A 25,276-nucleotide genomic window follows, 5' to 3' on the forward strand; every position below is an offset into this window, starting at 1 on the left:
ATTAGACCAGTGGGTCTGTACTTTGGTCTGAGTCCAAATTTGAGATCTTTGGTTCCAGTCGCACTGTCTATGTGAGACTCGGAAAAGAGGAGTGGATGGTATCCGCATGTCAAGTCAAGTTTATTTGTATAGCGCTTTTAACAATAGACATTGTCCCAAAGCAGTTTTACAGAAAATTAAAGACTTGAAACATGAGCTGATTTTATCCGGAATTTATCCCCAATGAGCAAGCCTGTGGTGACGGTGGCAAGGAAAAACTCCCTCGGACAATATGAGGTAGAAACCTTGAGAAGAACCCGACTCAAAAGGGAACCCATCCTCATTTGGGTGATAACAGATAGCATGATAATAAATAACTCACTTCTATAACAGTGTCCTATAGAGTCTCGTTGTGTAACCAGGAAAATCATTATAGTTTTAATATGAAGTCTATTTTATTAAAGTTAGAAACTGTTCATGATAACTGCAGTCCTAAAGTTAGCAAGTCAACTGTAGTCCTCAGCCATAAACGCATTACTGTAAGATTCCAGAGTGTCTTCCAAGTGTGACTTTCAACTGTCCATATGGGTCCGTCCTCCACAGGCACGATGTGATGAGATTTCAGCCAGAAGTAGGGCATCAGGATGGATCAGGCAGGTCCGGAGAGCAGAAGAGGTCAGCATCTCGGTCTCAGGATTGACATGTAACTCAACAGAGAGGGACAGAGAGAAGGAAGAGATGGGGAGGCAAGGCAGGGCAGGTTGTTGGGTATGCCCAATGTCAACTAATGGGTAAGAACAGTATACATTTTGCCCTGAGTGCAAGCAGGGACTCTGGCAAGACTAACTATGACAGCATGACTGAAAGGTAGAGCCAGAAGGTAACACAGACATGAGAGAGACCTGGGACATAAAGCAGCAGCCACTACACCATCAAGAAACCCGAGTGAACGAGTGAGAGTGGGGGGTACAGCATCCATATATCCCAGTTTACCAGAAAACTCTCTGACTGAGGACTCTCCAGATCTACTCCTTTACCTAATAAAAACTATTAACCAAAGGCTTGACTAAAAAGATACGTTTTCAGCCTAGACAGAGACCCCGTCCACATGTAGCCGGGTATCTGCTAAATCGAAGATATTTTTCTACGTTTTGGCCTGTCATCCACATGAAAACACATCAAAAACGAATATTTAAAAAAACTCCGGGCAAAGTGAAGATTTTTGAAAACTCCGTGTATGCCTTTTCGTGTAGACAGAGATAACCGGAGTTTTGCGTTTTAGAACGTCACAATCTGCGCCAAAAAAAATGACAACAAATCTGCCCTGACTAGCTCGCCCCTTTCATGAGGGAAGTCGTTAGAACTCTCCGCGGGATACTGCTCCAAAAACAGGGTCAATATGTCCACATATTTGCTTTGACAAGATTCCCAATCAACGTTTTCTTGCGTCTTTTGAAGTTTATACTCCAAAATTGTGTTTAGAAGCAATTCTGTCTCCGAGCTTGGCGCCATGTTTTATGTTTAGGCGGAAGTGACGCCAACAGAGGGCTATTCTGATGTGATTAGGGGGTAGGATTTAGGGAAATAATGCCATCTACAGGTTTGGAATGCTTATGAATGTGATTGAAAACGCAGATGTTCGGTTATGTGTGGAAGGGATTTTTTTCGAAGATGAGGTGGTGTGGATAAAACATTTTTATAAACGGAGGGGGGGAAAATGTTCGGTTTTAAAAATACCCGGCTACGTGTGTACATGGCCTGAAACACTGAGACAGTGTCTGAGTCCCGAACAATATTTGGAAAGCTATTCCAAAATTTCCAAAGTTGAATTGGTTGCCATGGAAATACGGGGGGGAAAAAAATCATAGAAATTCCAAAATGTCAAAAGGCACAACTCCTCTAGTCACTTAACATAACTGTCAGGTTTCGTGAAAAAAATTCCTAATAGTTTAAGTTATGCTCCAGAAACTAAAATGTTTACGGACAGACGGACAGAGCGATAGCTATATCGCCCCGCATTATATGCCGGGAGGATAAAAAGTGGACACCAGCTGGAACTGTTACAAACTTGCCTGGAAGAGGACCCAAGTTTATTTTGCCCCCGTGTACAGTGAGGAGGAGGGTAAGAGAGGCAAAAAGATCCTCAAGGATCGTTGTTGGAGAATTACAAGGAAAAAGTAAAATCTTGGGGTTTCCACGTCTCCAAAACCATCATCAGACTCCACCTCTATGTCAACGGATTATTTGGAACGTCTGCCAGGGGAAAACAAAAAGCCTTTTCTGTGTGTTAACCACAAACGTAAGTGCCTGAAGTTTGTGGAACACTACAACAACTTTGACTGGAAGTGTGTTCTATGGTCTGATGGAATAAAAAATGCAGCTTTTTGGTAATAAACACTCGCGGTGGGTTTGGTGTAAAAAGAAGGATGGCTATAATGAAAAGAATCCGATTCGAACTGTAAAATATGGTGGAAGTTTGTGTGCATGTTCAACTCGTCACATCGTTGCGTGTACTGCTGATTCTTCCATGGCAGTGTGGTGTGGATTGAATTTGCATCAGTGTGTTGTTTTTTTACTAGGAAAACTGCATCCTCCTGTGGCTAAGCTCTTGGCTCAAACCCTGCTTGATTTTCTCACAGACGAATGAGGAGGATGAAAGAACAGACTCGGTTCTGAACACACTGCCAGGAATTGCATCATTACTGAAATCGAGCTCAGTCACAACAGTGAAACTATTTTTTTTTTTAATTCTTAAAACGTACAAAAGATTTGGTTGAAGAAAATACTGGTGTGTTTGTGTCATCATCAGCTCCAGCCTGTGTAACTGACTGAGTAACGCTCGTTGAGTTAAAGCTCATCTCACACACAAACCGAACCTTCAACAGTGGCCTCCAGCAGGCGGCCAGCAGCTCAGTGGCGTAGGGAAGGTACGGTGCTGAGCGTAAATGAGTGCACCCCCTTTGGAAAGTAACATTTTAAACAGTATCTCAATGAACACAAACTATTTCCAAAATGTTGACAAGACAAAGTTAAACAGATGTTCTATTAAACCTATAACGTGAAAGTAAGGTTAATAATATAACTTGGATTACACATTTTTTCAGTTTTACTCAAATTAGGGTGGTGCAAAAATGAGTACACCCCGCAACAAAAACTACTACATCTACTACTTTGTATGGCCTCCATGATTTTTAATGACGGCACCAAGTCTTCTAGGCATGGAATGAACAAGTTGGTGACATTTTGCAACATCAGTCTTTTTCCATTCTTCAACAACGACCTCTTTTAGTGACGATGCTGGATGGAGAGTGATGCTCAACTTGTCTCTTCAGAATTCCCCATAGGTGTTCGATTGGGTTCAGATCAGGAGACATACTTGGCCACTGAATCACTTTCACCCTGTTCTTCTTCAGAAATCCAACAGTGGCCTTAGATGTGTGTTTAGTCATGTTGGAAAAGTGCACAATGACCAAGGGCACGGAGTGATAGTAGCATCTTTTTCAGTGTAGAGCAATACATCTGTGAATTCATGATGCCATCAATGAAATGCAGCTCCCCGACACCAGCAGCACTCATGCAGCCCCACATAAGGACACTGCCACCACCATGTTTCACTGTAGGCACCAGGCATTTTTCTTTGTATCCCTCACCTTTGTGACGCCATCAGTTCCAAAAACATTTATCTTGGTCTCATCACTCCAGAGTATAGAGTCCCAGTAGTCTTCATCTTTGTCAGTATGGGCCCTGGCAAACTCTAGGCGGGCTTTTTTGTGCCTGGGCTTTAGGAGAGGCTTCTTTCATGGACGGCATCCATGCATGCCATTCCTCTGCAGTGTACGCCGTATTGTGTCACGGGAAATAGTCACCCCAGTTTGGCTTTCTACTTCTTTAGATAACTGCAGTGAACTTGCATGCCGATTTTCTTCAACCCTTCTCATCAGAAGACGCTCCTGTCGAGGTGTTAACTTCCGTGGATGACCTGGACGTCTCTGTGAGATGGTTTCAGTTCCATCTTTCTTAAATTTTTGTACCACTTTTGCGACAGTATTCTGACTGATAAATAAAGCTTTGCTGATCTTCTTGTAGCCTTCACCTTTGTGGTGTAAAGAAATTATTTTCTTTGGGGAATTCTGAAGAGACAAGTTGAGCATCACTCTCCATCCAGCATCCAGTCACTAAAAGAGGTCATTGTTGAAGAATGGAAAAAGACTGACGTTGCAAAATGTCGCCAACTTGTTCATTCCATGCCTAGAAGACTTGGTGCCATCATTAAAAATCATGGAGGCCATACAAAGTACTAGATGTAGTAGTTTTTGTTGTGGGGTGTACTCATTTTTGCACCACCCTAATTTGAGTAAAACTGAAAAATGTGTAATCTAAGTTATATTATTAACCTTACTTTCACGTTATAATTTAAACAGATGTTCTATTAAACTTGTCAACATTTTGGAAATAGTTTGTGTTCATTGAGATATTGTTTAAAATGTTACTTTCCGAAGGGGGTGCACTCATTTACGCTCAGCACTGTAGATCCAGAGCAATACGTCCATTTTGTACAGTCTGTTGGTGTGTGGTAAAGATGGCAGCGTTGGTTCTGTGCAATTATTAAAATGAAGATCAGGGAAGAGTGTGGGACGTGACACGCTCACTGCACTGCTGAAAGGAAAAATTAATCAGTGACAGCCAGTGCAAACAATTTTGTGATATTTCTACAAATGCTCAGGAGAGGACAGTAAGCTGTACAATACAAGAGTACAAAGCACTCAAGAGTAACACACACACACAATAGTGACAACAATAGTATAAAGAGCCTTTTCTTAGGGGTTCGGCGTCACTCAAGGTTTTTATCCCCCGCTGGCCGAAAGGCCCGAAGGGGGATTATGTCGTGGCGATATCCGTCCCTCCCAGGAAGGGTACTCACCTTCTGAAATCAACTCCTCTCACAATTTTTGGAGGAATTTCACAAAACTTGGCAGGATTCTTTGGTATATGTCGGTAATGCGCATATTGTAATTTCGTTCAATTCGGTCACATTTTACCAGAGTTACAGCCCTTGATTAACAACCTTGTACTTTCACAATTTCATGAAGGTGTGCTTGCCGTCTGAAATCAACTCCTCTCAGTTTTTGGACGAATTTCTCAAAGCTTGGCAAAAGGCCTTGTTATATGACGGTAATACGCATATTGCGATTTCGTTTGTGAAAATTTTCCCAGAGTTTTGACCCTTGATTAAATAACTTGTACTTTGACAATTTCATGAGGGTGTACGTTCTTCTGAAATCAACTCCTCTCACAATTTGTGGAGGAATTTCACCAAACTTGGCAGAAGGCTTTGTTATATGACAGTTATACGCATATTGAAATTTCGTTTAATTTGGGTAAATTTTCCCAGAGTTATGCCCTTGATTATTAACAAACTTGTACTTTTGGTAATTTCATCAAGGTGTGCTTGCTTTCTGAAATCAACTTCCCTCGCAATTTTTATCCCCTGCTGGCCGAAAGGCCTGAAGGGGGATTATGTCGTGGCGATGTCCGTCCATCCGTCCCAGGAAGGGTACTCGCCTTCTGAAATCAACTCCTCTCAGGATTTTTGGAGAAATTTCACAAAACTTGGCAGGATTCTTTGTTATATGTTGGTAGTACGCATATTGCAATTTTGTTAAATTCGGTCGCATTTTACCAGAGTTACAGCCCTTGATTAACAACCTTGTACTTTCACAATTTCATGAAGGTGTGCTCACCTTCTGAAATTAACTCCTCTCACAGTTTTTGGAGGAATTTCACAAAACTCGACAGGATTCTTTGTTATATGTCGGTAAATATGCATATTGCAATTTCATTCAATTCAGTTGCATTTTAGTTGAAAGTCACACCTGGAGGACGCTCTGGACTCTTACAGTAATGCTTTTATGGCTGAGGACTACAGTTGACTTGCTAACTTTAGGACTGTAGTTGTCATGAACAGTTTTGCACTCAAGTTTCCATCAATGAAGAGTTATAACATCAACGAAACTGACTTTGTTAGGACTGTTAATGTTATAGTCATGCTGTCTGTTGTTGTCCAAATGAGGATGGGTTCCCTTTTGAGTCTGGTTCCTCTCGAGGTTTCTTCCTCATGTCGTCTGAGGGAGTTTTTCCTTGCCACCGTCGCCACAGGCTTGCTCATCGGGGATAGATTAGGGATAAAATTAGCTCATGTTTTAAGTCGTTCAAATTCTGTAAGGGAGCAATTCCAGCGTTATGGACGTGACACTTGAACTCAAAATGGCAACAAATGACCCAGTGCATGTTTTATTGTCTCCCAGTATTTAAACAGGTGTTGCATATTTTAAGGCTGTACCATACTGGAGAAGTGATAGAACAAGAACAATTCCCATAGTACATCTAGGGCATGCCGGAAAATGCCAATAAAAGATGCGTTATGGATGTGACAGAAAAAGTATCACTTTTCTTGGGTGACTGTACATTTTTATCAAACTCTGTGAAATTGTAAACCTAATGTCGAAATGGAGAGATCCATTTGATAGAGGGGTCCAAGGTGAATATTAAAAAAATCTTTGTTTAAAATATTTTGTATTTCATGCAGAGTTTCGGAAGGAAAAGTCAGCGTTATGGATGTGACGAAATTCCGTTACGGATGTGACGCGTCTGAAATAGACATGGCATATGTTTAGAAAATCAGCAATTTAACCACCATAACCCTTTGAAAAACTCTCTAAATATCAGCTAAAACTATCAAAGTTCTTAAATAATATTTAGGATGGCTATTGTTTTGCTGTTTTGTGGATTTTAGCATACATTTCTGTGGCTTGTGGCAATAATATAGAATTGTACATGATCAAAGTTGATTTTAGCTTGGGGTTTACATTATAAGAAAGAAAGGCTGACAGTGACATATTAGGTTAGTTACAAATTGGTTCAACTTATTCACATCTGTAAAATACAGGCCTAGGTGAGATCTCTGGGAGTGGTTTTGATGTATTACATGTTGCTTTATTTTTGCATGGTGAGGTTGACATTTACATGGAATTGCCCAAAGCTGCTTTGGGACAATGTTTATTGTTAAAAACGCTATACAAATAAACTTGACTTGACGTATTTCCTTTACAGTTTGGTTGACAGATAAACAAAATCCTAACTGAACAATGACTTATCAGTTGTAGGCTGGCCAGAGATGCCCTGTATGGTCAAAAGTATGTGACCATCACACCCATGTAGCTTCTTCCCCAAACTGTTACCACAAAGTTTTAAGCCACACAATTGTATAGAATGTCTCTGTTTGCTGTAATATTACAGTTTCCTTTCAGTGGAACTAAGAGGCCCAAACCTGTTCTAGCATGACGATGCTCTTGTACACAAAGCGAGCTCGATGAAGACGTGGTGTGTGAAGGTTGGAACGAAGAACTCGAGTGTCCTGCACAAAACCCTGACCGAACTCAACCTTACTGAACAACTTTGGGATGAACTGGAACTGGAGCCTCAACATCCCACCATCAGTGTCTGATCTCACTAATGCTCTTGTTGCTGAATGAACACAAATCCCCACAGCCGCGCCCCAAACTCTAGTGGAAAGGCTCTGGATCAATGTTCCAGTAACAATATAAAAATACAATTCACCAATAATCATTAAGTATACGAGATGGATTCATCTTTCATTTTGTGACTCCGGAAGTGTTAAATATCTGGGGGAGGGTCACTGATGCGCATGATATGAGACTGCATATGGCAAATAGCAGCAGTGAAACTTTTTTTTTTTCCCAAAATGAGGCAACATTTGCGTAGAAAATCATGGACGTGCATCTGGACTAAAATTATGAGAGAATTCAGGCTGTACTTTTCTCAGAGGAGGACGGAGAAACTGTGGAAATAAAAGCACTGGTAAAAGTAATAAATGACCCCATGTAATATCTCATCTGAATAGGGGTAATAATCGAATTTCATGAATCACTTTCATCCAGGGACGCAGGCTGGTGGCATTGAACCCATTTCATCGTTCCTTTTACATTTTTTTGTGGGGGGGATTTCCTCCCTAATTTAGTCATGACCAGTTCCCAACCACAGCAACGAACCAGGGAGGATGAGGTGATCACTTCTTTGCAAACTGCTGCTTTTGTGACGTAACGCACTCGGAGGAGGTCTCAGCACACCTAAGGCAGGTGATTTAATGGCATGATTGACAACGGCACTCTGTATTCTTCTTCGTTATCAAGCTGAAACCTTAAACAGATTGTCTTGGAGGTTCCACACCATCCAGCTCAGGGACTCCATTTGTCACTTGCCATGTTGAGATGCAACACTGGTGCTCAGACCTGATCCCGGGTCTCCTGCTGCTTGTCTCGGTTTGAACGGACTGCAAGATTTCTTAGTTGTTTTCTCAGTTAAAGGTGCATTAGGCAAGAATTGATGAAAAATAGTCACATTTGGGTGTCTAATGGTTAAATAATGGATTTGAATAACATGTGGGCGGCACAGTGGTGTAGTGGTTAGCACTGTCGCCTCATAGCAAGAAGGTCCTGGGTTCAAGCCCAGTGGCCGACGAGGGCCTTTCTGTGTGGAGTTTGCACGCTCTCCTCGTGTCTATGTGGGTTTCCTCCATGTAAAGGTTCCCCCAGCTGGAACGGCTTCTCGAGACCAATGCCCTCGTGCCACCTGCAGAATTCTGGGGCGAAAAAACACCGCGAAAAAAACAGACCAGAAAACTAGAGATTGGCCGTTTATTCACAGCTTTTTCACCAAAGATGAAATATTCCAAACAACCTTTTATAACATCCCAAAAAGCTGTTTATCTTTCTAAAGGCTGTGTTGTGTCTATATGTATGCGCAGGTGTGTGTGTGTGTGTGTGTGTGTGTGTGTGTCCTTGGCGGCGTGTACAGGGGTGGGGGTAGGATGTGTGTGTGTTGTGTGAATGTGTTAATATCTTGTGCCAAGTCAGCAAAATCATAAGCAAAATGTATATATACATTTCATATCAACAGATGTTCTTATCAACTCATCAACTCGGCATTTACGCACATCAAAGCGCGAGGTGTTTTTTACGACAATTTTAAACAGACACTATGTTTAGTCTAGCAAACGTCCACTGGACGAAGGTCAAGTTACACAGGAATAGTTTAAAATCACTGTTATAGTACATGTAATAGTCTAAAATAATAAAGGATCTTAAAAAGCTCTAAAATATTAAAATCATAAAGTCTTAACAATCCTAAATTACATTCTGCATTCTAAAACTATAAAACTAACTTAAATCACTTAATGCAGCTTTAAATCTAACATTCATCTCATCTCATCTCGTTATCTCTAGCCGCTTTATCCTGTTCTACAGGGTCGCAGGCAAGCTGGAGCCTATCCCAGCTGACTACGGGCGAAAGGCGGGGTACACCCTGGACAAGTCGCCAGGTCATCACAGGGCTGACACATAGACACAGACAACCATTCACACTCACATTCACACCTACGGTCAATTTAGAGTCACCAGTTAACCTAACCTGCATGTCTTTGGACTGTGGGGGAAACCGGAGCACCCGGAGGAAACCCACGCGGACACGGGGAGAACATGCAAACTCCACACAGAAAGGCCCTCGCCGGCCACGGGGCTCGAACCCAGGACCTTCTTGCTGTGAGGCGACAGCGCTAACCACTACACCACCGTGCCGCCCATCTAACATTTCAATTATTTCAATTTCAAATTCAACGCTGAAGAGACTGGTTAAATCTAACAATCCTAAATCACGTGTAGCTATAAAACTAACTTAAATCATGGCTTTAAATCCTAACACTCCGGGTGCTCCGGTTTCCCTCACAGTCCAAAGACATGCAGGTTAGGTTAACTGGTGACTCTAAATTGAGCGTAGGTGTGAATGTGAGTGTGAAAGGTTGTCTGTGTCTATGTGTCAGCCCTGTGATGACCTGGCGACTTGTCCAGGGTGTACCCCGCCTTTCGCCCGTAGTCAGCTGGGATAGGCTCCAGCTTGCCTGCGACCCTGTAGAACAGGATAAAGTGGCTACAGATAATGGATGGAATAACATATGAATAATTTTACCCCTTGATGCCACCTACATTCCCACCCATGTACACAAAGCTCCGTCTTCTGAACTCATAGCGGTTCAACAAGAGTTAGCATTAGCAAGGACGGTCATGACATGGCTTTCAAGCACATTCAGATACTCAGCTGATTAGACACAGAAAATAGCCTCATGATGATTTACTTAAGTACTTACTATAAGTGCTTTTTTCTTTGGAATAAGATCTTATGAGCTCAAAGCTCCAGTAGAAGCCTGTACTCATCAGCAAGTCTATAAAATGTCTGAGAGGAAGACACACACGCGTGCGTGCGCACACAGGCATTCCAGACTGTACAGCAGTTTTCCAGATGGGTTTTTCTCTCACAGGTTATTTGTACTAGTAAGAAATAAAAAAAAAAAAAGACCATTGGACGTTTTAGAATGCAATACTGGAAGCAGTGCAGTACGGTGTGGATAAACAAAGCATTATTGAGTTAGAATTCTATATTAATACAACCGACTGCTCTGTAGCGTTGTCTTTCACCCAGTGGGTGTGTTTTTCTACTGCAGTCATGATCCTTATTTCCTGACCTGATTGTGGGTAGCGCTTGGGAAATCTAATGCCACAGTCTTCCTTCCGTCTACCATTAAGCCCTGAGAAAATGTATGTTTGTGTGTCTGTTTGCTGTACGTATATAATATTATATTTACACTGCCATCCATGATTATTGGCACCCCTTGTAAAGATGAATACAAAGGGTTAGAAAAAAAATCCCCCTTTTGGTGAAGTCACTTCATCTCGCACGGAAAATATGAGAAAAATCCAACCTTTAATGGAAATAAATTCATTCCAAGAAAAATAAATCCGTCATCAAGAAATATTTTCAACAAAAACACGTCACAATTATTGACACCCCTGCATTTACTACTTTTATTTTGTCCAACCCACTTTGCCAGTAAAACAGCACTCATGCCCCTTTTCCACCAAAGCAGTTCCAGGGCTGGTTCGGGGCCAGTGCTTAGTTTGGAACCGGGTTTTCTGTTTCCACTGACAAAGAACTGGCTCTGGGGCCAGAAAAACCGGTTCCAGGCTAGCACCAACTCTCTGCTGGGCCAGAGGAAAGAACTGCTTACGTCAGCAGGGGGGCGGAGTTGTTAAGACCAACAACAATAACAAGACCGTGAAAGATCGCCATTTTTAAGCGACGAGAAGCAGCAGCTGTACAAACGCAAAGTCATCCATTATTATTATTATTATTGTTGTTGTTTTTGCTTCGATATTCATGCCAAGGTTTATGCAAACATAGCGACGTAACTGACGTATACAGCAACGTAATGACGTGGCTTCCCTTAGCACCGCGAGCTATGGAAAGCAAACTGGTTCTCAGCTGGCTCGCAAGTTGAACGAGTTGTGAACCAGCACTGGCCCTGAACCAGCCCTGGAACTGATTTGGTGGAAAAGGGGTACGAGTCTTTCCTATAACATTTTATAAGGTTGGAGATGCAGAGCAGCGCATCTGAGGCCATTCCACTTTACACAGTCTCTCCAGATCATCCAGGGTCTGAGGCCCTCGCTTGTGCTCGCTCCTCGTCAACTCACCCACAGAGTTTCAGTGGGGTTCAGGTCAGGGGACTGAGATGGCCAGGGCAGAAACTTGATTCTGTGCTCAGCGAACCATTTGGACATATGCTTCGGATCATTATCCCGCTGGAAGATCCGATGACGACCCGGTTTTAGTTTCCTCACAGAGGCAGCCAGATTGTGATTTAAAATGTCCTGGCCCATTTTTGTTCCATCAGATCATAGAACACGGTTCTAGTCAAAGTTGTCGTAGCATTTCATAAACTTCAGGCGCTTACGTTTGTGGTTAACTGACAGAAAAGCCTTTTTTCTGGCACTTTCTAAATAATCTGTTGGCACGGAGATGGAGTCTGATGGTGGTTTTGGAGACGTGAAAACCCCAAGATTTTACTTTTTCATATAAGTCCCCAAACAGAGATCCTTGGGGATTGTTTTTGCCTTTTACCCTCGTCCTCACTGTACATGGGGGCAAAATAAACTTGGGTCCTCTTCCAGGCAAGTTAAAGGCCAATTTATGCTGACAACGCAGTCCTCGCAGACGGCGTCGCAGATGGCGTCTGCATAGCCCCCCCCTTCGCAGACGCTCTACGCGCACCTCCCAAAAATTGTGACCACCGCAGAAGCCTCGCAGACAGCATCGCAGACAAGAGGGCTCTGATTGGTCCACTCTACATCCGCTGTACACGCACTTCCGCTTCCTTACTTTCCCGGTTTGGTTTGTTTTCACTACCGCCATTTTTAAAAACACGAGCAAAGATGGAGCAGCACGAAGAGCGGTTGATCGAGGAAGTGAGGAAGTACGTACATCTATACGACTCCAGTTCTAGTCATTATAAGTAACTGGAGGATAAACACTCCACTAACCACACCCACCAACTACGCCTAGCGACTTCGCGCCCCCTTGCGTTGTGGCGGTGAATAACATCGCGCACGCCTATTACTCCCCGCTCAACGATAAATTACAACTGTCTGTGAAAAGCTATCTGCGAAAGCCTTGTCGCAAGAGCATGCAGAGGCCCTTATACTCAAGCATGTACAATTTTTAAATGGGAAACTTGCTTCAGTTACAGTACATTGTGTTCACTATCATTTCCAGGGGTGCCAAAAATAGTGGCACATGTTTTTGCTGAAAAACATAATTTTTTAATGAGGGTTTTGTTTTTCTCTGAATAAATTTATTTCAATTAAAGGTCGGCTTTTTCTCAGTATGTCAGTGTGAGATGAAGCGACTTCACCAAAAGGTGGATTTTTTTTCCCTAACCCTTTTTACTAATCTTTACAAGGGGTGCCAATAATTGTGGAGGGCACTGTAAATACATACATGTGTACCTACACAAATACTCTGCCTGACCAAAAAAAACAAAAAAAAGTCTCATACTCTTAACCCCTTCAGTGCTCTTGGATGAGTCACGTACGTCATGAAATGTTTTACCGCTGTGCCTTATGATGGAAGAATGTTTTAGGCATTGACTAATTCATACATGCCACTGTGAAGTAAAAGTAATGTGCCATGTAAGGTACATAAAAGGAGGCGTTTATGACGAGTAGCGTACGTCATAAGGCACAGCGGTAAAAGATTTCATGACGTACGTGACTCGTCCAAGGGGTTAATATTTCGTTGGAGTTTTGATTACAACCCACATTCACCGTGTTATTGTTTCAACAATCTTATGCACAACATTTATTTCAGTCCATGGTTGTATTACGTTTTTGCCAAGTTACATTAATGGTATTTACCAGACGCTCTTCTCCAGAATGACATACGACATACCCAGAGTAGCCTGGGGAGTAGATGCCTTGCTCAAGGGAACTTCAGCCATTCTTGCTGGTCCAGGGAATCGAACTGGCGACCTTTTGGTCCCAAAGCTGCTTCCCTAACCATTCGGCCATGGCTCATCCAGAGTTCCTGTCTTGACGACAGGAGAGTCGAACCACTTTGTAAAGTCTTCTCCAGCATCCCAAAGATTCTCCGTGGGGTTCAAGTCTGGACTCTGGTGGTTAATTCACGTGTGAAAATGATTCCTCATGCTCCCTGAACCACACTTTCACTATTTGAGCCGTAATTTCATTCCTGTGCCATCAGGGAAGAAAAAAATCCATTGATGCGAACCTGGTCATTCAGTACGTTTCAGGTCGTCCGCTGACTTCATTTTATTGGCCCATAACGTTGCAGAGCCTCGACCTGACCAACTGAATCGACCCCAGGTCACAACACTGCCTCCAGAGACTTGTACAGTGGCCACTATGCATGATGGGTGCATCGCTTCATGAGCTTCCCTTCTTACCTTGATACACCCATCACTCAGGAATAGGGTCAATCTGGACTCATCAAACCACATGACCTTTGTCCATTGCTCCAGAGTCCAATCTTTATGATCTGTAGCAAACTGAAGCCTTTTCTCCTGATTATCCTCATTAACAAGTGGTTATCGTATGGACACACAGCTGTTTAGTTCCAATCCTGTGAGTTCTCATCACACTTTTAAGTGCGGAAATGCTCTTACTTTCACTATTAAACACCGCCGTGAGTTCTACTGTTGATTTTTTTTTTTTTTTTTAAACAATTCAACTGTGATCTCTTATCATGGTCAGTCAGGATCTTTTTCCAACCAAATTTTTTCCACGAAGTTGACAGCAATAATGAGTAAATGCGTTGGACAGTTCTTAACCCAATTCCAATCATTTCAGCAATCTCCTTAGTTGTTTTCTTTGCTTGATATAAGACAATAATTTGACTTTCTGAAACACAGTAACATCTTTTCCATGAGCACGGGATACGGTCTTCCGACATGTTTGTTTCAGAAATGAGAAGCTACTCACTGCATCAGTTAGGGTTAAACGAATTGTTGCAGCTGAAACACGTTAATCACTGCAGTAATTATCCAATCAACGGCTCTTATGTATTTGTTTTATTTAAATCCAAATGGTGACGTTTTCTTTTTGGCCAGGCAGTGTACGTGAGACACTGGTATGTTTTTCCAGTGGTGGTTTATAACTGATATGAAACAGAAGATTTGATTATCACTCAGATGTTAGCTGTTGCCCTTAATGAACACAGTAAAATAAAACTAATAATGAAGTGTTTACAAGGATGAAAAATGAATTTTGAGAAATCTTTATGCTCCAGAGCAAACTGAAGCCTTTCCTCCTGATTATCTTCACTAACAAGTGGTTTCCTTCTGGACACACAGCTGTTTAATCCCAATCCTGTGAGTTCTCATCACACTGTGAATGTGGAAATGCTCTTACTTTCACTATTAACCATAGCTGCGAGTTCTTACCCCCCCCTTTAAACCAAGTGATCTCTGATCATGCTTGGTCAAGAGTTTTCTCTGACCACATTTCTTCTGTGAAGTTGAGTGCACCACTGTCCTTCCAGGATTTAATCATGTGTTGGACAATTTTTAACCCAATTCCAGTCATTTCAGCAACCTCCTTAGTTGACGTGTCCATGGGACGCCTTTTCCGTCATAATAGTTTAAGAAATGAGAAGCTACTCACCGCATCAGTTAGGGTTAAAAACAAATAACAATACAATCAGTTGAGGGTAATGTTTTGAAATAATAAATTATTACGTATATAAAAGACTACTACAATCAGCTAGGCACACATTCACACCGGTTACTTTCAATACAAAGTGATTTTGAATGGTATTTTTAAGATTCTGTTATATCCCATGGGGGGGAGATACTGCCTTTTCTTCAGAAAGAAGACACTGTGCCTGAAACGAAACCAAAACCAAGTCTCAGCCGAGTTTAAAGCACGAGACACTAAAATACAGCCGAGATTTCAGATGACTTGTCGGAAAAGTCAGTTCTCAGCTGGAACCAAAATCTAGCTGGTTTTTCCAGCGCGAACCGTGGTGACATCAGTGAGCGTGTCTTTAGCTTGGAGAGGAAGCAGTAATGGAGAACACAACGGAAAAGGATACCTCTGCATTAACAGAACAAAAGCTCGGAGGTAATCGATCAGTGCGCACCACCATCTTGGTTTACTCCTGTTGTGAAATGTGCCACGCCCTCCGTTCATGATGCTTCCTTCATGATAACAGTCCTGATCAAAACTGGTGAAAACGTAGGCCAGTTCAGTGTCAGGTCGTAGCACATGCCCTTATCCAGTCGTGCTGAATAAGGGCATCTGCTAAATGCCGTAAATGTAAATAACGAAGCGATGTAAACTCCACCGTATACAGTCATACGAAAAAGGTCAACACATCCAACGGAAAATGTATCCCATGCTTTCCCGAGAAAATGGGTGATAAAGAAAAATGTGGTTTGTGATCACTCTGAACGTGTCTGACAGGAGTGTCGTCATTCAGAGAGTGTTTGTTTTCATAGGTTTCTAGCCAACGCGAATGAAATCAGGGCTTGTTTAACTCCATGAAACTGGGTATTATGATGTCATACGAGTTCTTAATGTTGTCTCTTATCGTTTGTCTCTCTTTTTAATATCGTACTTTGTTTTTAAATGTCACTCAGCATTTCTTAATTTAAAACGATTGTAAATAAATGGACTCTGCTTGTCATCTTGGTGACTTGTCAGCTGTCATCAGAGATAAGAAGACTTTTAAAATGTTTCTGAGGTAGATGAAAACTGGGGGGATTGTTTTACTTAACGTGCAGTTCGTTCATGCGGAAATCCCTCCTTGTCCAATCCATTCATCCAGTATCATCTAATCTAATTAGTATCATTAGATTATTATCAGAGCGGCATGGTGGTGTAGTGGTCAGCACTGTCACCGCACAGCAAGAAGGTCCGGGTTCGAGCCCCGTGGCCGGCGAGGGCCTTTCTGTGTGGAGTTTGCATGTTGTCCACGTGGGTTTCCTCCGGGTGCTCCGGTTTCCCCCACAGTCCAAAGACATGCAGGTTAGGTTAACTGGTGACTCTAAATTGAGCGTAGGTGTGAATGTGAGTGTGAATGGTTGTCTGTGTCTATGTGTCAGCCCTGTGATGACCTGGCGACTTGTCCAGGGTGTACCCCGCCTTTCGCCCGTTGTCAGCTGGGATAGGCTCCAGCTTGCCTGCGACCCTGTAGAAGGATAAAGCGGCTACAGGTAATGGATGGATGGATGGATCATCTATACCCTTCCTTCCAAACATAAAGCATTATACTGGCATCTGTGTAAGAATATAGTCATGTCAAAAAAAAATAAGTACCGTATTTTCCGGACTATACGTCGCTCCGGAGTTTAAGTCGCATCAGCCAAAAAATGCATTATGAAGACGAAAAAAACATATATACGTCGCACCGGACTATAAGTCGCACTTTTTTGAAGGGTTATTCTATCCATGGAATCTGTGATTGTATCTGATAAGCGGCGCGTGGTTACTGCGCGACTGCATTGTTTATTTAATAAACGAACAGCTGAGCAGTGATAACGCGCCCTTTGTCCTGCAAGTAGCCTAGTCTGATTATTTTAAATATCTACTACTATCTTTAATACTATCACTATCGTTATTACTAATAGCCTATATTATTATTATAACTAATATTAGTAGCCTATTACTGATGCATTAATCAGTTTGCTTTTAGAATATTTTTACCGGTAGGGCTTATTATCGCCCCATGGCTCTTTCATCTGTGTTATTAAAGCTGTAGTCATCATCGAGGAGAGTCATTCTTCATTTTTGTCGAATTTTATTTCATCAAATCAGAGGTCAAGTAGGCTATAGGTATATCATCTCCAAAGACAGGTACAGTAGTAAAAACAACCGTCTAGTGAAAAAAAAAAAAACCGCTTTAAAATCCCCTACTTAAATCCTTAAAATGAGTCATTTAACTCATGTCTTGTGTGATCTGATCTCCAATGGTGAAATAAACCGGTTGTGATGAGTACAGTCTGTTATTTTAGAAGATAAATGTAATATATAATTTAATATATAGACTAATAATTAATATTTTATAATATAATATCACGACATATTACTGTCTGTAACTGTCACTAAAGCGTTTTCTAAGATCATAATGTCTGATATTATTATTATTATTATTATTATTATTATTACACACACAATAAGCGCATGTGCTTTAAGTTATAGTAATCCATCCCCCGCCTTTTTTTTTTTTTTTGAGTCGCCGGACCCACCCACCTCCTGCGTTCCAGGACCTCCCACTTCACAAATTAAGCACTGCCTAAAATCACTACATAACTTATTTAAATAACTATAGGCCTATCATTAATAATAAAACACAGGTCAATCAAGTTTATCAAGCTGATGATTTCACTCCAAATCAGCAAATCCATTGAATTCCTCATCCTCGGTGTCGCTTCTGAACAACTCTGCCTCCAGCGGCAGATGAAGCGCCGTTTCCTCTTCTTCTGCGTGGCTGTCGTCAGACTCAGCATCAGCTCCAGTTATTCCGCGGTGAAAAAAAAAAAAAAAAACATATATACGTCGCACCAGAGTATAAGTCGCATTGCCAGCCGAACCATGAAAAAAAGTGCGACTTATAGTCCGAAAAATACGGTACATCCCATGGAAATTGTAGACTTTTCTCAACATATTTAAAACAAGCAAACCTTTGACCCTTTTGATACAGTGCCTACAGATAGACGTGAAGTACTTGAACAAAACAACAAGGAAAATTAGCTCTTTTAATCATTTATTCAAGAAAAAAAAACACCAACAGATGTAATATTCGTCTGTGGAGAAAGTAAGTACACCCTTGGCTTCAGAAGCTAGTATTGCCCCCTTTAACAGAAATAACTCCTTGTAGGCGTTTTGCATAATTGTCCAGCAGGCTCCGATATCAGCTCGCTGAAATTTCTGACCGCCCTTCCATACAAAAGTCCTTCAGTTTCAAGATGTTTGAGGGTTTTCTTGCATGTTCTGCCATTTTCAAATCTCCCCACAACATTTCAATGGGGTTGAAATCTGGGCTTTGACAAGGCCATTCCATAACCCTCCATTTCTTCTTTTTGAGCCATTCCTTGGTGGATTTGCTTATGTGCTTAGGATCATTATCTTGTTGAAAGGAGATGGAGATAATGAGATGAGAGTTTTAACATGAAGTCAGTTTCGTTGATGTTATAAACTCTTCAACTGATGGAAACGTGAGTGCAAAAGTGTTCATGACGACCGCAGTCCTAAAGTTAGCAAGTAAACTGTAGTCCTCAGCCATAAAAGCATCTTCCAAGTGTGACTTTCAACTGTCCAATGGGGCCGTCCTCTACAGGAGCGATGTGATGAGACCCCAACCAGACACAAGGCATCAGGATGGATCGGACAGGTCCTAGGAGCAGAAGAGGTTTCTTCACACCAACAGTTGCAGGAATTCCCTGCAGATCCAATGATGAAGTTTTGGAGATTTCTTTTATCATCAAAGGGTCTGTCTTGGGCTGAATTTGCTGCCAGTCCTGGGCAAATTGGCAACTGTTTGAGATCTCCGCCACTTGTAGATGATTTCCTTCCAGTGAAACGTTTTACTTCTATAAAAATAACTTTGAGATCTTTTTAAATCCCTTGCCGGTTTCACAGGCTTCCGCAAGCATTTTTTGGATGTCTTTAGAGAGCTCTTTAGGTCTTGGCATGATGACACCACATACTTCAGTAGCAAAGAGAACACCAGACCCTAGATGTCAGGTTTAAATAAGACCGGTTCCACCTGCAGGAGGTTCTGATCACTGGCACCTAACCTGGAACACCTGGTTCTAATTTTATAGACTTGAAAGTGTGAAATGTAAGGGTGTACTTTTTATTTTTGATTTAAAATGAGTAAAAAAAAAATGTCTTTATGTGTCGTTTGTTGGAGTATAGTATCTTTATCTGTAGGCACTGTATCAAAGAGAGTGAAATGTTTGCTTGTTTTGTTGCTTGCTTGTTGAGAAAAGGCGGCAATTTCCATGGGGTGTACTTATTTTTTCACATGACTGAAGGCTAATCCTTTTATATCATAACAGTTCAGAAATCCATACAAATATGATTTGAAGCAGATCCGTCAAGATTCTGGGATTTCATTACCTGGGTCTACATTAGTGTTGTGATTTTAGAAGTGCTCAAACCTGTGAAAATATCCAGAACAGTTTTGATAATGGCCAACGTTGGCGAAGTTAGCTAGCTAGCTCGGCTCACAGCTCACCCGCTCATCTTCGGAGAGTTTATTTAATGGCGGAATTGCAACCCGTTCGCTTGACTACTTTTATGGAGGTAGTGCAATACAAGATGTTTTGTGATGCTCACTGTGTTAGCAGATTTGACCCAAAGATCAAGAGGTGGGCAATTCCATGTAAATGTCAACCTCACCATTCAAAAATAAAGCAACATGTAATGCATCAAAACCACTCCCAGAGATATCACCTAGGCCTGTATTTTACAGATGTGAATAAGTTGAACCAATCTGTAACCAACCTAATGCGTCACTGTCAGTCTTTCTTTCTTATAATGTAAACCCCAAGCTAAAATCAACTTTGATCATGTACAATTCTATATTATTGCCACAAGCCACAGAAATGTATGCTAAAATCCACAAAACAGCAAAACAATAGCCATCCTAAATATTATTTAAGAACTTTGATAGTTTTAGCTGATATTTAGAGAGTTTTTCAAAGGGTTATGGTGGTTAAATTGCTGATTTTCTAAACATATGCCATGTCTATTTCAGACGCGTCACATCCATAACGGAATTTCGTCACATCCATAACGCTGACGTTTCCTTCCGAAACTCTGCATGAAATACAAAATATTTTAAACAAAGATTTTTTAATATTCACCTTGGACCCCTCTATCAAATGGATATCTCCATTTTGACATTAGGTTTACAATTTCACAGAGTTTGATAAAAATGTACAGCCACCCAAGAAAAGTGATACTTTTTCTGTCACATCCATAACGCATCTTTTATTGGCATTTTCTGGCATGCCCTAGATGTACTATGGGAATTGTTCTTGTTCTATCACTTCTCCAGTATGGTACAGCCTTAAAATATGCAACACCTGTTTAAATACTGGGAGACAATAAAACATGCACTGGGTCATTTGTTGCCATTTTGAGTTCAAGTGTCACATCCATAACGCTGGAATTGCTCAGGTAGGGGCTCTCCAATGCCCCTTTTCCACCAAAGCAGTTCCAGGGCTGGTTCGGGGCTAGTCTGGCTAACGCGACTGCAAAGCTCTACGAGCTATTGGTCTGGCCAAGATATTAAGCCCAACCGTTTCCCAAAGCGCGTGGTTGACCCGCCTCCCTGAAATGCCTCAGTTTGCTACTGGTCGAAGCCAGAAAAGGCTGTGACGAAGCTTAAACCAATCACATCACTCTTTCCTCTGACGTATGCAACGCGACGGGGCTAACTGGTAGATTAAACTCTTACCGAAGCCGGTCGGGAGCAAGGCGAAAACGTCCTTCCTTTCAATAAATACCTCCAGGGCTGCTCTTTGCTCCGTTTTCAATGAGAACTTCCCGTTGAATGCTTTCAATACAGCATCTACCGCTGTGTCAAAGGCTTGCCGCTGCTCCATGTTCGTGATGTGAATGAAGCGCTTCCGGCATAGATTCTGTAAACAATCTATGGCTTCCGGTCGCAGTTCTACTACGTCACTGCCTTGAACACGCCTCTACCCAGGGCCGTTGGAGATGCTCAAAGTTGATTGGTTCCCGATTTTTTGGGAGCTTGGAAGAGCTGGAGATAGCTTGCCTTGCCAGACTAAGCTCGCAACAAGCCCTCGTGTTGCGTCATGCTTAGGATGGGCGGGCCCAGGCTAGTTCGGGGCCAGTGCTTAGTTTGGAACCGGGTTTTCTGTTTCCACTGACAAAGAACTGGCTCTGGGGCCAGAAAAACCGGTTCCAGGCTAGCACCAACTCTCTGCTGGGCCAGAGGAAAGAACCACTTGCGTCAGCGGGGGGGCGGAGTTGTTAAGACCAACAACAATAACAAGACTGCGAAAGGTCGCCAAGAAGCAGCAGCTGTACAAACGTGAAGTCATCCATTATTATTATTGTTGTTGCTGCTGCTTCTTCTCCGTCAAGGCTTCGATATTCGCGCCAAGGTTTATGCAAACGCAGCGACGTAACTGACGTATACAGCGACGTAATGACGTGGCTCCCCTTAGCACCGCGAGCTATGGAAAAGCAAACTGGTTCTCAGCTGGCTCGCAAGTTGAACGAGTTGTGAACCAGCACCAGTACTGGCCCTGAACCAGCCCTGGAACCGATTTGGTGGAAAAGGGGTACAAGAGCAGTTCTCATGTTTCAGCGGGACTTTAATGTAAACGTTAAAGCTTACGTGATCAACTGAAATTCTCTGCATTTGTGGTTTTCAGGTGTGAACGCGAATGGAGGATGTCTAGACGTGGATGTTTCAAGAGTACAAAGCAAGGGGCGTCCACAGAGCAATGCGAGGCGCCTCAGGAGTCAGGGATTCACGTCTACCTGTTCTGGACTAAAGCTGGAGACTGTTATCTGACTCATCAGGATGGTGACGTGACGGCGGAGGATCTCTTGATCCGGGCAGCAGAAGCTGTTGGTAAGAGCATGCGAGACTGGTGTGTGTTGAGATTAAGGGGATGTAAGAGATTGACGTCGTGTTTGGGCTTTGCGCAGGGATCACACCTGTATGCCATGTGCTGTTCGCGCTGTACGACCCGTCATGCTCCTGTTGGTACAGTCCTAACCACAGATTCGACCCAAAAAAACAGTCAAGGCTGATACTTCACTTCCGCATGAGGTTAGTGTGAGACGGTGTTCCTGTTTTGGGGTGATGAGCTTGAATGAAAAATATTATAACACTACTATTTGGGCCAAAGCGTCAGTATTTTTTGAAAATGCGCAGGTTCTACTTTCGGAACTGGCACGGGCTGAACAATAAGGATCCGATGGTGTCGCGTTACGCGAGTCAAACAGGGAGCGATCACGGAGCTGCGCCGCTGCTGGAGATCACAGCTCTGGAGTACTTATTTGCTCAGGTGAGCTTCTGAAGTCTGATAGCCAGTCCTGATTTTTTTTTTTTAATATCTGAATTTTACTAAGACAGGTGTATATTAAAGAACTCTAGAGTGAGGCTGGGGTCACTGTTGGATCATTTATCAACAATCCTACAATTCTAAAAAGAAAATCTTTTGGTGTTTTGGTTGGCGCAGGCAAAATGTGATTTTGTGAAAGACGTGATCTCACTGGACGATGTGACTGGCGAGGCAGAGAGCAGTAGCTTTAAAAATGAGAGCTTGGGCATGGCAGTGCTGCACTTATCTCACATGGCTCTGCAGAATGGCGTGTCTCTCCAGGAAGTGGCCAAACAGACCAGGTATGAACAACCTTCTTTTTTTTTTTTTTTGCAGCGCAGAGTATGGAATCAATTTTGTGCCAAAATGTTCATACAATACTTTTGAAATATCAAACAAAAACGACAAATCAAAATACAAAAAAAAAAAGTCAATTTTTTTAGACTGGCAAACAAATTATTCGTGTAATCGTGCAAAATATCACTCTATTACTCTTCAGAAACCTTTTATTTTTGTTCCGCGGCTTTCTCAGTTTTGTTTGACATAATTTATTTTGGTTGCGATTCCAGCTTTCTCGCTTGCACTCCCTGACCTTTTGCTTGCAGTTTTTTTTTTTTTTTTAAAGATTTTTTTTGGGCTTTCTTCACCTTTATTGGATAGGACAGTGTAGAGACAGGAAATGAGCGGGAGAGAGAGACGGGGAGGGATCGGGAAATGACCTCGGGCTGGAATTAGAGCATGACATTTGTCGGGAATTCCCGCGGGTCACGTGAATCCCGCGGGATTCCCACGGGATGGGAATCAAAATTCTATTCATCCCGTGATTGGGATGGGACGGGAATAAAAATCAACGGGAGCGGACGGGAGCGGGAACATCGTTTTTACAGTCCTCTTTCAATGAACCAAAAACAGTCTAAAGAACTACACTTCCAACAATGCTTTGACTTCCGCTACCGGAACTTGCATGCTGTAAAGGCGGCACGAAATCAAATGAAGAACACGAGATGCAACCAAAGTCGGTCTCTGATGCAACGGAGAAAAAATGAAGAGTGACCTGCAAAGTAAGGTGAAAAACAAAGACACCTCAGTACAACTCGTAGCACTGTCAGGGAAGCCGTCTGTGCTCCAGAAATTTAATAGAGTCGAAATGGACGGTGAGCAAACAATATACCGTATTTTCTGGACTATAGAGCGCACCTGTATATAAGCCGCATCCGCTCTATTTTAAAAAAAAAATTAAAAAAAAGATATACAAGCCGCGGCGGCACGGTGGTGTAGTGGTTAGCGCTGTCGCCTCACAGCAAGAAGGTCCTGGGTTCGAGCCCCGGGGCCGGCGAGGGCCTTTCTGTGCGGAGTTTGCATGTTCTCCCCGTGTCCGCGTGGGTTTCCTCCGGGTGCTCCGGTTTCCCCCACAGTCCAAAGACATGCAGGTTAGGTTAACTGGTGACTCTAAATTGAGCGTAGGTGTGAATGTGAGTGTGAATGGTTGTCTGTGTCTATGTGTCAGCCCTGTGATGACCTGGCGACTTGTCCAGGGTGTACCCCACCTTTCGCCCGTAGTCAGCTGGGATAGGCTCCAGCTTGCCTGCGACCCTGTAGAACAGGATAAAGCGGCTAGAGATAATGAGATAAGATATACAAGCCGCACCGGGCTATAAGCCGCAGATATCCATGTTGAAAAATTAGATATTTACTGCATGTACAGAACGATTTTGTACTGTAAATGTACATGTATGTACCTGAACAGATTCTTTCCGAACAGTGCCTTTTAACACGGCAGCAACTTTGCTGATTAAAACGGAACAGAACCAAGAGAAAATAACCGGTATTTATTTACCTTCATTTCTCCTGTGTTTGAAACCACAAGTCACTTTAATCATCTTCGCTGGATTTGAAAATAATTACCAGTTAGTAATTTGTCGTGCGTGTTCTATCTGCTAAAGATCTGCTAATTCTTCTTTGCATTGATTTTCCGTCTATCTTATTTTTGATTCTACTTCCGGTTAGAGCGCCCCTAGCGGTGGAAGAAAAATCCACAGAATAGCCGCACCTTTGTATAAGCCGCATGGTTCAAAACCTAGGAAAAAAGTAGCGGCTTATAGTCCAGAAAATACGGTATGCGGCGTGTAAATCGTGCCTCATACTTGTGAAGTATACAAGCGAATCTGGCACAAGTGGGCTGAAAAGACACGCGTGTAAATCCGTTGGGCCCCAACCCAAAATTATTACGTATATCAAACGCAAGTTGCCTGCCGGCGTTAAGTAACAGTTTTTCACACGTACACTTGCACACTGTCAGAGGTGGAAAGAGTACTAAAATATTATACTCAAGTACAAGTACTGTTACTCTGATGAAATTTTACTTATGAAAAAATGAAAAAGAAGAGGAAACAAGGATATATGTACATCTCAACCCAGATGTTTTATTTAAATGAAGTGTATCAAATTGAATGCTTAGGATAATGCTGCATTAAAACTGAGACAAACAAAAAAGGTCAATACACACAGTCATGTCGTTTACATCGCCCTGACCACACACAAAGCATTGTACACGAAATATGAAAGTGAAATGTTGCACCGAAATCTCGTAGCTTGCCTGTGTGCACTGTGTGTTATTGAACAATTCAATTCAAACATTATTTGTTTTGCTTAGTTTTCCTTTCTGGCCTGTTGGATGTAGAATGGTAGGAGGACTGATCACGTCAGGTTGGCGAGCTAACTTGCTTGCATGATTAGCCAACCGAATAACAGACTAGTTACCGTTATGCTACAGTACCA

At 42.3% G+C, this 25,276-nt stretch overlaps 1 protein-coding gene across 2 annotated transcripts in view; it reads left to right on the plus strand.

Moving 5' to 3' along the window:
* The window catches only part of tyk2 (tyrosine kinase 2), an 86,015-nt gene that overhangs the window by 8,019 nt on the left and 52,720 nt on the right, over nucleotides 1–25,276 (plus strand). For both annotated transcript variants that reach the window (XM_060943171.1, XM_060943172.1), the window contains exons 2-5: nucleotides 21,821–22,023; nucleotides 22,101–22,224; nucleotides 22,330–22,462; nucleotides 22,637–22,800. In XM_060943171.1, coding sequence (XP_060799154.1) covers nucleotides 21,821–22,023; nucleotides 22,101–22,224; nucleotides 22,330–22,462; nucleotides 22,637–22,800 — 624 coding nt within the window. The remainder of the gene's footprint in view (nucleotides 1–21,820; nucleotides 22,024–22,100; nucleotides 22,225–22,329; nucleotides 22,463–22,636; nucleotides 22,801–25,276) is intronic.

Source organism: Neoarius graeffei, chromosome 16 (genome assembly GCF_027579695.1).
Source record: "Neoarius graeffei isolate fNeoGra1 chromosome 16, fNeoGra1.pri, whole genome shotgun sequence".
Lineage (NCBI taxonomy): Eukaryota > Metazoa > Chordata > Actinopteri > Siluriformes > Ariidae > Neoarius > Neoarius graeffei.